Genomic DNA, 11,643 nt, shown 5'->3' with positions numbered 1-11,643 from the left:
TAGCAGATAATTACATCATTCGGCAGGCAATATGGGGAGCTCGACAAGGTCGAAATAGAAGTACCATGTCAGAAAATTGCTCAACGGTTCCTTGGTAATTAACACGAAGATGCGAACTGTTGGCAGGATTGGAAGCGAAGGGGCTGGATTCGGCGAGGCTGAATGGGAGATAAGCCCGTTAGGCTGGAGGGTTGCTGATGGGGCAGGAGACTTCGGCCGATTTCGCCTTAGGAATGCAGGCGGTACAATAACCTGTTGTCTGGTCCTGGATTCGCGGATCTGTACGGAAGTCGGACTACCAGGAATGCCCAAATACTGCTTGACTCGACCAAACCCCTTGTTGAGTGGCATAGTGTTCCAATACAAATGCTGAATAACTGTCGACTGGGGCCTCCGTAGGGTAAAGGTAAAAGTATAGAGAGTGGGAAACGTGTGGGCTAGAAACTCAAAAGCATTAGCCGGTTGCTATGACTGATCCCCCTATGAATTAAGCGTGTGGGCTAGAGGTGAATCTTAAAGAATATCTCGAGAAAGACCGGAGAAATTTTGGTAAATATACCGTAAAGGGTGTTCTAGTTGGGGTATACTGAAGTCCAGATCAACAAGCCAGACTTGGAAAAAAAGAGCCGACCCCGTTAATAGGATGAGGGGTTGTTTGGGGAATAATCTTGGGATAAATTGATAATGTTACGACCAATTCACAGTCGAGTGGCAATCCTTAGCCTCTCTGTGTTTGTCTCAGACTGGCCAAATCTGCTGGGTTATCTATCCTGTGATTCAGTCGTTAGCAGGTGGATGTTATAAGCTGCCAACCACAAGATGAATAGAGCGGCGCGCATTTTTGAAATTTCCAGGGAACCGATCCTTCGACTTTCTTTATACGTGACATAGACGAAGCAAATTTGTTTGAGCAACAAGCTTTGCTTGTTGACTTGCGCGTTCCTCGACTTGTTTGCTAATCCGTATGGGCCTTGGTTGCTAATCAAGACTTGCTTGTTAGCAACCCCGGAAAGGAGAAACCACATGGATCAAGAGCTAGGGCAGGTTCGTGAAGAAAGAAAGAGACGCAATAAAGAAATGATGGTTGAAGTTGTCACCTATAAGTGGATGTTAATTACTAACATATCGATCTTTTTCTAGGACGATTTCTTTCCATGATTCAGTTAAGGGTATAACGAGGTATTCCATTCATACCACGCTCAAACGAAGATCCTAAACGGCCGTACGTATCTCGTAACCCTAAATCCTCAATCATCTAAATCCGTCTGAATCCATCCAAATCTATATATCATACAAGGCTTTTCCAATGCCACACTTTGTATGTAAATAGTAGCATAAATACGCGTCTGAAAGTCGGGATGGATTGCAGTCGTGCTCGCATGTTTTAATCTTCCTCATGGCTCATCTCCTCATCAAAAAATTTCGGGAGGTATATCTTCGTATTTTCGTACACGACGAATGTGACAATGGTGGTTGGAATGACCCTGACCGTGTTTGGGATCACGCTACGTCGACGCATCAGCTAATATTTTACGCTTTTTGTGAAAACCGGGAAATACGTACCCTTTATAAAACGCTAGGAACCCTTCATTCTTCCAAGTCTTCTTCAGCACATCCAGTAACCCGGAATATGTGCGAGCTGCGTCATACGTCTGCATCCGTGCCCGGACAGGCTGATAAGGATATGTAATCCCTCCAGCAAGCAGTTTAGATCCACCGCTCATGTATATATAGTCCCAATTCGACAGCTCCGACTCTCCACCGATCATTGCGCCGCGACGGTGCTTCATCTTCTCATATATAGCGAATTGCACAGCTCCATGAGCTACGCCGAGTGTTGAGGGGGTAAACCCTGCCCAGAGTCCTTTCAAACCCTTCGTCGCATAAATGTGCCGGAAACCTTCCCACATGCCTCTATAAGCAGTTGGATCATTAGAGCCACGCTCCAGCATGCGGGTCTTAACGACCCATATCGGATTGGTGCAAGCTCCAGTGAGCAGTCCTGAGGTAGTTAGAAGGGTAGCGCAGACGAGATATGATCCATATGCTCACCAGCGATAACAGATGCAGTGAAGAACTCTGCGGACGAAAGGCGCTCATCTTTTCCACGGCGCGACTGCATAAGATCCTTTAAGTTCCGGTACCTAGATAGTTATCTCGGCTGCCACAAGAAGCACTAGCCGGAAATGGCTTACCATAAGAAGTAGAGTCCCCAGCCTAACGAGTTCCCAAGCATATTAGGCCATAGTCCTCTATACAAGGCTCTCACACCTCCTTCGTTTTGAACCACATTACGAATAATGCGCAATGAGTCACCGGGTTTCGACCCCGACTTCGTGTTGACTGCGGAACTGTAAGCCCTCTGTTTCCACAGAGCGCGTGGGCCAACGCATACGCTGAAGGCGGTTCTTGAGAAGATCCAGAGGATGAACGGCCAGACACGACACTACGCCAGCAGTGAAGCCTGCGACTGTCTCCACGACGGAGGGCGAGATGTTGGTGCCCGATTTGCCCTCGATTGGCGGAAGGGCGCGCGGCATACTGATAGATGGAGTGCAATATTGTTGGCATCCTTCAAGGAACCAATTGTGGAGAAATGAGAGGTCTACCAAAAGGTAGTGCCAAGTATAAGTAACGAATGTTGAAAAGGTGAAGTCGGTGGATATCCGCGCATCCTTGATAGCTTCCTGATGTTGACGTGAGGCGTCATGCCACAGCTTCGAAGATGGTAGGTCCGTTCTTCCAGGATTTTTCCACCGGGCCGAGGCGATCTGCTGCACATGTTCCAGATACGAGGCGCGACTCTTAGCGTCGATACCATGCCGTAAGTACTTTAGATAAGACATTGAAACCCTTCGGGGTTGGGGTTTTTTTGGGCCTAATGCACCCTTTTGAAGGCCCTCAGAAACATCTCCAATTATCAGCTAACCAGCTCGCGCCTCGATACCTTCAATTGGACGCCTTTAGACAAATTCTTGGCATTCAGGATTTCTAGCTAACTTCAAGGACGTAATAGAAGATTCAGAAGACTGAAAGTTCCGGCATCTCCATCAGATGTCAAGCAAGTGCCTCCAGATATTATCATGGACGAAAGACATCTCTGCTACCAGCTATACGATACATACTCCATTAACCCATTCCAGCGCCCGCCTATTCACATTCGCACTAAAAACCGAAATATCTACCGAGCGCTTTTCGCATCCAATCCGGGCAGTATCATGCCTTCCGACTCCAAACATACAATCTCATTTCCAGAAACTAATTCAATTAAAAAATCTCACTTCTTACACGTACAAGTCCCCTGACATTGACAATCCTGACCCTTTTCCGCAACACCCAGCCCCTCCCGCGACACCTCCCGCTGCTCCAGCCGTCCCCTCACTAAACGCTAACCTACTCAACCTATCCACCAAGGCGCCGCCCTGCTTGACTCCACTCGGCACACTACAATAGCTAGGCGGGACATCGAGGCACGGATTCCTGGTGAAGAAATTCCTAGGCCGTAGAAGAAGCGTCATGGGCTCAGCGGGCATGACAGGGAAGTCCTCAGGAGAGGGGAAGTGGGTTATGCCGAAAGTGTGCCAGAGGACGACGTCGGTGTTGGCAATGGAAGCGGAGGGGTTGGCAGCAATCCAGGCGGGAAGGCCAGCGGAGGGCTCGCCGGAAGTTTGCGGGACATGGCGGCCGGCCGGGTGGATTTGGGAGTCGTCGTCTGCGATTTGGTCAGTACCGCCCAGAAGATCTACCGGCTAGATTGAACTAGTCCAAACTTACATTTCGTGACATGCACGGCGTGCCTCGCGAACCCAGCTCTCTTCCACACCAACCCTCCTTCTCTCGGCAACAACGTCGGGACCTCCCTACTCACTAGCTTGTAGCTGACCGGCTTGTGGCTGTAGGGATTCAGCTTATTCTCGTTGCACACCTCCCACGTTCTGCTGCTGCTTCCGTCATAATCGCTCATCGCTTGCTCCACAGTCTCGAACCGCGTTTTCTTTGCGTAAAATGCATTACCGTATTTGTTCTCCTTGCTGCCAACCTCGCCTGGCCCTCTAGCCGCATCAACTTGGAAGACTGTATTTGACGGCCCATCGATATTTGGATCAATACGTAGACAAAAAAGATGCTGGTGGTTGTGCGCGTTCACGCCCGGGTAGACTTCCGTACCCCACCCGTGGAGGTCTTCGCCTGGATTCATGGCATAGGTGTTCAGAATGCCGGTAAGCTTGATCTCAAGCTGGACAGTGCCATCTTGGTGGAAGATCCAATAGACGCAGTACTCGTAGTTTGCGGCGGTAAAGATATGGCTGATGATGAGCTTGCGGGCACGCGTTACGGTTACGGAATCGTCACGGAAATCTGTGTGCTTGAAGAGAATACCGTTATCTTCTTCGTGGATACAGATGGCATTTTTGATGGTTGTGGGTGCACCGGCACGATTCACAAAGGCTGCATCCAGGTAGTGGATTGCGCCTTTGCAATCGCAGCCTAGGCTGAGCGAGTTGGTCATGTAGCCACCGCCGTATTCGCCTAGATCAAACGCGTGCTTGCGCTGGTGTGGGTGCTCTGGATTACCATACGGGACGACCATCTCAGCGAGCGACATGCGCCAGAAAACGGGCCGCTCATTGCCTTTATCATTGAAGGTAATATTTGAAAGAACCATCCCCTCACGGTAGTTGAATCCGACGTGTAATTTCCAATTCTGCCAGCTGATAATACGGCCATCCATTGTGAAAGATACACCTTCGGGCTGAGAAATGTTGATTGGTTTGATGTCCTTGCGGAATCCTCCTTCAGCTTCGATGGCTGCGGCATGATAATTGTTCGGGGGTGCTTTGTTGATAGGGCGCCGGACCTCAGGGACATCAATGTGAATTATTTCTTGAGTATCGGCGTTGAAAATTGGGCAGAAGTCGAGAGGATAACTGTATTGGCTATCATCGACATGTGGGCGGTAGTACATTAGAGCTTGTTGGAGGCGAACATTACTGCCGAAACGCTCATCATAACCGACTGTCCAGGCTATATATGGAATTAGTATTCCTCTGAAGGAAGCTTTGGGAAGGACTCTGCATACGGTCGCAGTACACCTTATGCATATCTTCTGGGGGAATGCCAATTATCCCGCACTGCTCAATAACTTTGGGATCTTTCCGTACCACCAATTCCACAATCTGAAGGTCTTCCATGGTGATCTAGAATCTTGAGTCAATCCCAAACTTGCCTATGCTGTGTTCCGTCACATACCAATGGCTGCACACCCTCGGTCAACTCCCATTGCACTATCCTACCCTCGTCCAAATCCACGATACCATCATATACCTTGCTCCCTCTCCCAATAGCTACCACATCAGCTATCCTATGTGGCCTGGGAGCGTTCCTCGGGTCCGCGATCCATGCCATCATTTCTGCCTTGCGTGGTTCCCATAGCGTGACGGCATTGAAAAAGGGGCCATCATGCTCTTTTCGAATGATGGCAACAGCCTTTTCGATTTCGGTCTCAGATAGTGGGTCGAATGGGTAAGGAGGATCTGCCTGCCCTGTAACGTGCGCAGCTACCTGCTTTAGACGGTCTAAGACCATGATGTGGAATTGCGGTGGATTCTCGGTGGTGTGGGTATCTAGAAAGCCTAGGAAATAGCTCTAGAGCTTTGGGACTACGAAGATAAGCAGATGGGATTATATGAAAGAGAGCAATTTATTAGCCAAAGGTGCACAAAAAGAACGGAGCGGATTTGACTGAAAATGATTTTATTTCTATTCCTACTATGGTGCATGGACGACGATAATGGAGCTACCCCTCCTCCACAATTCGCAGTGCTTTCCCAAGCCCGCGTCGGTGGGCGAAGGCCGATGATAACGATAAGACATGCTCGGGTTTTATCACCTAAAATGGTTAGATCGACGCTTTCTCTCCGCTTCTTCCCCGCAGAGTGGACAAGAAGTACCACGAACAAAACACTCGCCTAGAGAGCTGCTGCGTTACTGGTTGGGTCCGGCTGCTGGGAGATAAGCGTTACACGCGTGAAGAAAGCTTTGTAGGCCATGCCAATCCGAAAGAAAGAGCTAGAACCGCCGCCAGACGGATTCTTACGTATCCCCTGCAACGGCAAAATTCGTCCACACGTTATCGATAAGGCTTAGCCAATAGGATCAATAGGATCTAGGGGTGTGCTGAGAAATATGAGGTGGATGATATCTGTCGATTGCAATACAATATTCCTATATACACTCAATCTATCGAGGCCTACGCCACCTGGCTCACAAGCACCCAGTAATCCTCGATGGCTGATTCTATAGTAATTCCCATATGAATAAGCACACTAAAGCAGGTGACAATTCCTCCTTGCATGTCGGCAGCTATGCGGGGGCGATGCAACCGCCTAGTGTCCTCCTCAGTGGATAAAGCTCTGCGCACTTATTTGTCCACTCTACAAGCTTATCCAGGATCTCATCCGTAAAGAACGGCTTAAATATAGTAAAGGCGTCGTGAGGATCGATGTAGGGAGGGAGGTTTGGGGTGCCACAGGAGTCGTAACCCTCAACCCGCAGAGGTTCGAATGCGGGCAGCGGCCGGGGCTTCGGGAGAGGTTTTTTGGCCTTCCGAGTTGGTGGAATAGGTATTAAGTCAGTGGAACAAAGTCTATATCATTAGAGATACGATTAGAAAGCATGGTTGATAAAAATATATTGATTGATTGCACGTACTTCTGATTCTGGTGTTCCCGCACGGCTACTACCGTGTGGACGCCACCGTTGCGGGGGATATTTGATAGTGGCATCTCCATGGTCAAAGAGACAGCTCTATTACTGTTCAATGTGTCATTCTCTCTGCTAGAGACGAGCATAGTTCTTAAAATGGCTTAATTCCGCTCAAGGTGTTTAGTTATTCGGAACAGTCAAATACGCCGCTTCGAAAGGGTAAGGGATATTAGCGTGAGAGGCCTACAAGGGTGTGGCCGGTGCGGGTTGCCCTCCCTGCTAGCGCAAGTGGGTGTAAGAATCTTTCTCGCGGCGTAAGGCCACGAAGATGTGCTGGCGACTTAGCGGGGGTGGCAGTGCCAGAAGCATGCACTTAATCGCAGACAACAACTTGGCTCATTACACTACTTATCAGGACTATCAAATCTGCACAAGTTCAAGATTCTAGGTACGATATCTTGCGCCATGTCTCAGTACTGTTATTCTCCGCTTTCACAAATGTCTAACATTCGCTTGCTTCGCCTAATGCCAAACGAAAATAACACGGCGAATATACGATGCGAACTCTTTGAGCACGCCCTACGAGAATCGGATAAAGCGACTTATCCGTACGAGGCATTATCTTACGTATGGGGCGGTTCAGACAAGCGTCAGTCTATTTTTATAGACAATCAATACTTGGCCGTTACGCTAAACCTTCACGCCGCGTTATTACGTCTTCGAGATCGCGATATTCCACGAATCATTTGGGTAGATGCTGTTTGCATCAACCAAGAAGATAAACAAGAGAAAGAACACCAGATTCAGTCTATGGCGAAAATCTATGGTAAAGCAAGCCGTGTAATTGTTTGGCTTGGAGAGAGGGCAGACGATAGCGATATAGCGCTTGAAGCAATACGCGCTGCAGGCAAGCCCACGAATACTTCAAATAAAGAAATGATCCAGCAAGCAATTCTCCCACTGCTTCAACGACCGTGGTTTCGGCGCATCTGGGTAAGGCAGCAGACGTTCGACAACATCCGTAGGAATTACTAAAAGGTCCATACAGGTACTGCAAGAAGTGGCCGCAGCTCGGTATATCATGATCTCGTGTGGTCCCACGGAGATTGATGGATACGCATTCTGCTCAGGTTTAGAGTTATTAAAAGGTTTCCGTGGAACTCGCTCAGACTTGCAGGGCCTAATCCGTTCAGTAACCTACCTTATAAGGGAAGCAATATTCCGGCCTAAATACGTATCGAGTAGGCCGGGGAGGGTTTCCTTAGACATATGCCCTCTAGGCGAGCTGATAGATATGTACCATACCCACGAGGCTACCAACCGCCACGACAAGATATATGCATTGCTCGGCATGAGCTCAGATGATCTTAGCGCAGCTGGCTTATCTCCTGACTATCGGGTTTCATGGAAGGAACTCTTGCAGCGACTTGTCAAGTTCCTTCTTAACAAGCAGGTATCTGTCGAGACTTGGAACGATAAGGAGATGGCAATAATTAATAGCAGAGGGTATGTTCTTGGCCAGGTGTCCTCGGCAGAGAGAGATCAGGATGGCAAACAGAACGTGAATATTAACTTTAAGAATATATCGCAACACCTAGGACACACCAAAGAATGTAAGGCTCACTGGAACCTCCAGGCTTCGGCAAAATCCGTCCAGAAGGGTGACATCGTCTGCCTTTTACAAGGAGCTTCAAAACCTACAATCATCCGACCATATAAAGATCATTTTGCCATTACTATGATAGCAGCTACTTTTTCGGAGACCATAGGAACGGAGAGTGACAGTGATAGATGGCCAGGCTTCTTGCGTGACTTTCTGCTTGTCTGGAACTGGGAAAAGGCCTCAGACAGGTTACAAGATCAAGAAGAATATGAAAGCTTAATAGAAGCAAATGGACAAGTCCCGGAGCGCTGTCCAAAAGAGTTGGAAGATTACATGAGAAAAGCGACAAGACTGTATAATGTCGCGCTAATATTAGAGGACTTGGAAGAGTATAAAGAGGCTAAAAAGAGGCTTCAAGAAGCAATAGAAGGCTATAAAAGGGCATTTGGAAAAGAGCATCTACGCACACTGGAACTTATAGATAAACTCGCGATAATATACAAAAAAAGCCAGCAATGGAAGGAGGCAGAGGAATTGCTTTTGCAAGTAATACAGATAAGAAAATGTGTGCAAGGGGAGGAACACTTAGACACATTTCATACACTTGCCAACCTAGTGTCAGCTTATAGGGATCAAAGGGAATTAAAGGGGATAGAGGAGCTAAAGGTAATAACGGATCTACTTAAGCGAAAAGAGCACGCCACTCAGATTACAGAAAAAGAGGTAGTTAGGATTGCACAATCATCTAAGGAAGTAATGACGCTTTTACTCGATCGAAGAGGGGGCGATGTCCCGATCACTGAGGGGGTAATTAAGGCAGCAGCAGGGAATAGGGAGTGGGGTAAAGAAATAATAACACTTCTACTTGATCGAAGAGGGGGCGACGTCCCAATTACTAAAGAGGTGGTTGAGGTAGCGGCAGGGAGAGGGTGGGGTGGCAAAGAAATAATGACACTTCTACTTGATCGAAGAGGGGGCGACGTCCCAATTACTGAAGGGGTGGTTAAGGCAGCAGTGGGGAATCGGTGGGGTGGCGAAGAAATAATAACACTTCTACTTGATCGAAGAGGGGGCGACGTCCTAATTACTGAAGGGGTGGTTAAGGAAGCGGTGAGGAATTGGGGGTGGGGTGGTAAAGAAATAATGGTACTTCTACTTGATCGAAGAGGGGGCGACGTCCCAATCACTGAAGGGGTGGTTAAGGTAGCGGCGGGGAGAGGGTGGGGTGGCAAAGAAATAATGACACTTCTACTTAATCGAAGAGGGGGCGACGTCCCAATCACTGAAGGGGTGGTTAAGGCAGCGGTGGGGAATTGGTGGGGTGGCGAAGAAATAATAACACTTCTACTTGATCGAAGAGGGGGCGACGTCCCGATTACTGAAGGGGTGGTTAAGGCAGCGGTGGGGAATCGGTGGGGTGGCGAAGAAATAATAACACTTCTACTTGATCGAAGAGGGAGCGACGTCCCGATTACTGAAGGGGTGGTTAAGGCAGCGGTGGGAAATTGGGGGTGGGGTGGCAAAGAAATAATGACACTTCTACTTAATCAAAGAGGGGGCGATGTCCCAATCACTGAAGGGGTGGTTGAGGTAGCGGCGGGGAGAGGGTGGGGTGGCAAAGAAATAATGGCACTTCTACTTGATCGAAGAGGGGGCGATGTCCTAATCACTGAAGGGATGGTTAAGGCAGCGGCGGGGAATCAAGGGTGGTGTGGCAAAGAAATAATGACACTTCTACTTGATCGAAGAGGGGGCGACGTCCCAATCACTGAAGGGGTGGTTAAGGCAGCAGCAGGGAATTGGGGGTGGGGCAAAGAAATAATAACACTTCTACTTAATCGAAGAGGGGGCGACGTCCCAATTACTGAAGGGGTGGTAGAGGTAGCGGCAGGGAGAGGGTGGAATGGCAAAGAAATAATAACACTTCTACTTGATCGAAAAGGGGGCGATGTCCTGATCACTGAAGGGGTGGTTAAGGCAGCGGCAGGGAATTGGGGGGGGTGGGGCAAAGAAATAATGATACTTCTACTTAATCAAAGAGAGGGGGACGCCCCGATCACAGATGGGGCAGTGGCCCAGATTGCGGGGAACCAGGTGTGGGGCAAAGAAATAATGACACTTCTACTCGATCAAAGAGGGGGCGACGTCCCAATTACTGAAGGGGTGGTTAAGGCAGCGGCGGGGAATCAGTGGGGTGGCGAAGAAATAATGACACTTTTACTTAATCGAAGAGGGGGCAACGTCCCGATCACTGAAGGGGTAGTTAAGGCAGCAGCGGGGAATTGGGGGAAGTGGGGCAAAGAAATAATAACACTTCTACTCAATCAAAGAGGGGGCGATGCCTTAATCACTGATGGGGCAGTGGCCCAGATTGCAGGGAATCGGGAGTGGGGCAAAGAAATAATGACACTTCTACTTGATCGAAGAGGGGGCGACATCCTAATCACTGAAAGGGTGGTTAAGGCAGCGGCAGGGAATGGGGAGGGGGGTGGCAAAGAAATAATGACACTTCTACTCAATCGAAGAGGGGGCGACGCCCCGATCACTGACGGGGCAGTGGCCCAGATTGCAAGGAATTTTGACAAAGAAATGATGACACTTCTACTACTTGATCGAAGAGGGGGCGACATCCCGATCGCTAAAGGGGTGGTTAAGGCAGCGGCAGAGAATGGGGAGGGGGGTGGCAAAGAAATAATGACACTTCTACTCAATCGAAGAGGGGCGACGCCCCGATCACTGAAGGGGTGGTTAAGGCAGTGGCGGGGAATGGGGAGGGGGGTGGCAAAGAAATAATGACACTTCTACTTGATCGAAGAGGGGGCGATGTCCTGATCACTGATGGGGCAGTGGCCCAGATTGCAAGGAATTTTGACAAAGAAATGATGACTCGATTGAAGAGGGGGCGACGTCTGTTAAGGCTATCGCCTTTTCACCAGACGGCAAGCTGGTTGCGTTGGCCTTGGGCGACGATACAGTACAGCTCTGGGACGCAGCGACAGGCGCCACTACATATACTTTTGAGAATTGCTTTGCTTCTACCTAAGTGTTTTTTTTTTTTTTTTAAAAAAAAAGACGGTCTATACCTCAAACTAACTAAGGCTTACTTATAATTGATAGTAATTAATGGTAATGCACACTTTATGATTAGCTCTTACGAGCTTGTTAGACTTCTAGCCCTAATATTAATACATTTTAACAGTACAAATATACTTTAAATCTCTATGTCATAAAGGGGCCTAGGGGTAAGGGCGAATATATAGTTGGGTTATTTGCCACTTTACAGAGAGAAGCTTCTAAAAACTTCTAGATCTATAGCAAAATGTTTATTAATAAAA

General features: G+C 48.5%; 3 protein-coding genes across 3 annotated transcripts; 1 reads left to right on the top strand and 2 right to left on the bottom strand.

Annotated features, from left to right (window-relative positions):
* Nucleotides 1-15: 15 nt before the first annotated feature.
* K441DRAFT_680973 (uncharacterized protein) lies at nt 16-351 on the bottom strand (the record flags this gene model as incomplete). Its single annotated transcript, XM_067651424.1, has 1 exon — nt 16-351. The coding sequence occupies one exon, from the start codon at nt 349-351 to the stop codon at nt 16-18; it is 336 nt and encodes a 111-aa protein (XP_067499236.1).
* A 668-nt stretch (nt 352-1,019) lies between these two features.
* On the bottom strand, nt 1,020-5,991 carry K441DRAFT_619223 (uncharacterized protein). Its single transcript, XM_067645865.1, has 10 exons — nt 5,952-5,991; nt 5,251-5,890; nt 5,081-5,198; nt 3,775-5,025; nt 3,354-3,712; nt 2,396-2,675; nt 2,196-2,343; nt 2,053-2,144; nt 1,564-2,002; nt 1,020-1,505 (listed from the first exon to the last, which is right to left on the bottom strand). The coding sequence occupies exons 2-10, from the start codon at nt 5,584-5,586 to the stop codon at nt 1,385-1,387; spliced, it is 3,144 nt and encodes a 1,047-aa protein (XP_067499235.1). The 5' UTR covers nt 5,587-5,890; nt 5,952-5,991; the 3' UTR covers nt 1,020-1,384.
* A 1,104-nt stretch (nt 5,992-7,095) lies between these two features.
* On the top strand, nt 7,096-11,542 carry K441DRAFT_619221 (HET-domain-containing protein). Its single transcript, XM_067645864.1, has 2 exons — nt 7,096-7,698; nt 7,754-11,542. The coding sequence occupies exons 1-2, from the start codon at nt 7,171-7,173 to the stop codon at nt 11,099-11,101; spliced, it is 3,876 nt and encodes a 1,291-aa protein (XP_067499234.1). The 5' UTR covers nt 7,096-7,170; the 3' UTR covers nt 11,102-11,542.
* The last annotated feature ends 101 nt before the right edge of the window (nt 11,543-11,643 follow it).

The sequence above is a fragment of the Cenococcum geophilum genome (assembly GCF_001692895.1).
Source record: "Cenococcum geophilum 1.58 unplaced genomic scaffold K441scaffold_54, whole genome shotgun sequence".
Classification (NCBI taxonomy): Eukaryota; Fungi; Ascomycota; class Dothideomycetes; order Gloniales; family Gloniaceae; genus Cenococcum; species Cenococcum geophilum.
Note: the sequence above shows the minus strand (reverse complement) of the source record. Positions and strands in the feature narration are given on the sequence as shown.

Bases quoted from the DNA above. Each gene is read 5' to 3' on its own strand.
- K441DRAFT_619223 (XM_067645865.1), bottom strand. From the start codon at position 5,586: ATGGTCTTAGACCGTCTAAAGCAGGTAGCTGCGCACGTTACAGGGCAG. The intron at 5,026-5,080 runs GTATGCAGAGTC...TTCCATATATAG, and splicing joins GCATAAGGTGTACTGCGACC to CCTGGACAGTCGGTTATGAT. The intron at 1,506-1,563 runs GTACGTATTTCC...GCGTCGACGTAG, and splicing joins TTCCTAGCGTTTTATAAAGG to CGTGATCCCAAACACGGTCA.
- K441DRAFT_619221 (XM_067645864.1), top strand. From the start codon at position 7,171: ATGTCTCAGTACTGTTATTCTCCGCTTTCACAAATGTCTAACATTCGC. The intron at 7,699-7,753 runs GTAAGGCAGCAG...AGGTCCATACAG, and splicing joins CGTGGTTTCGGCGCATCTGG to GTACTGCAAGAAGTGGCCGC.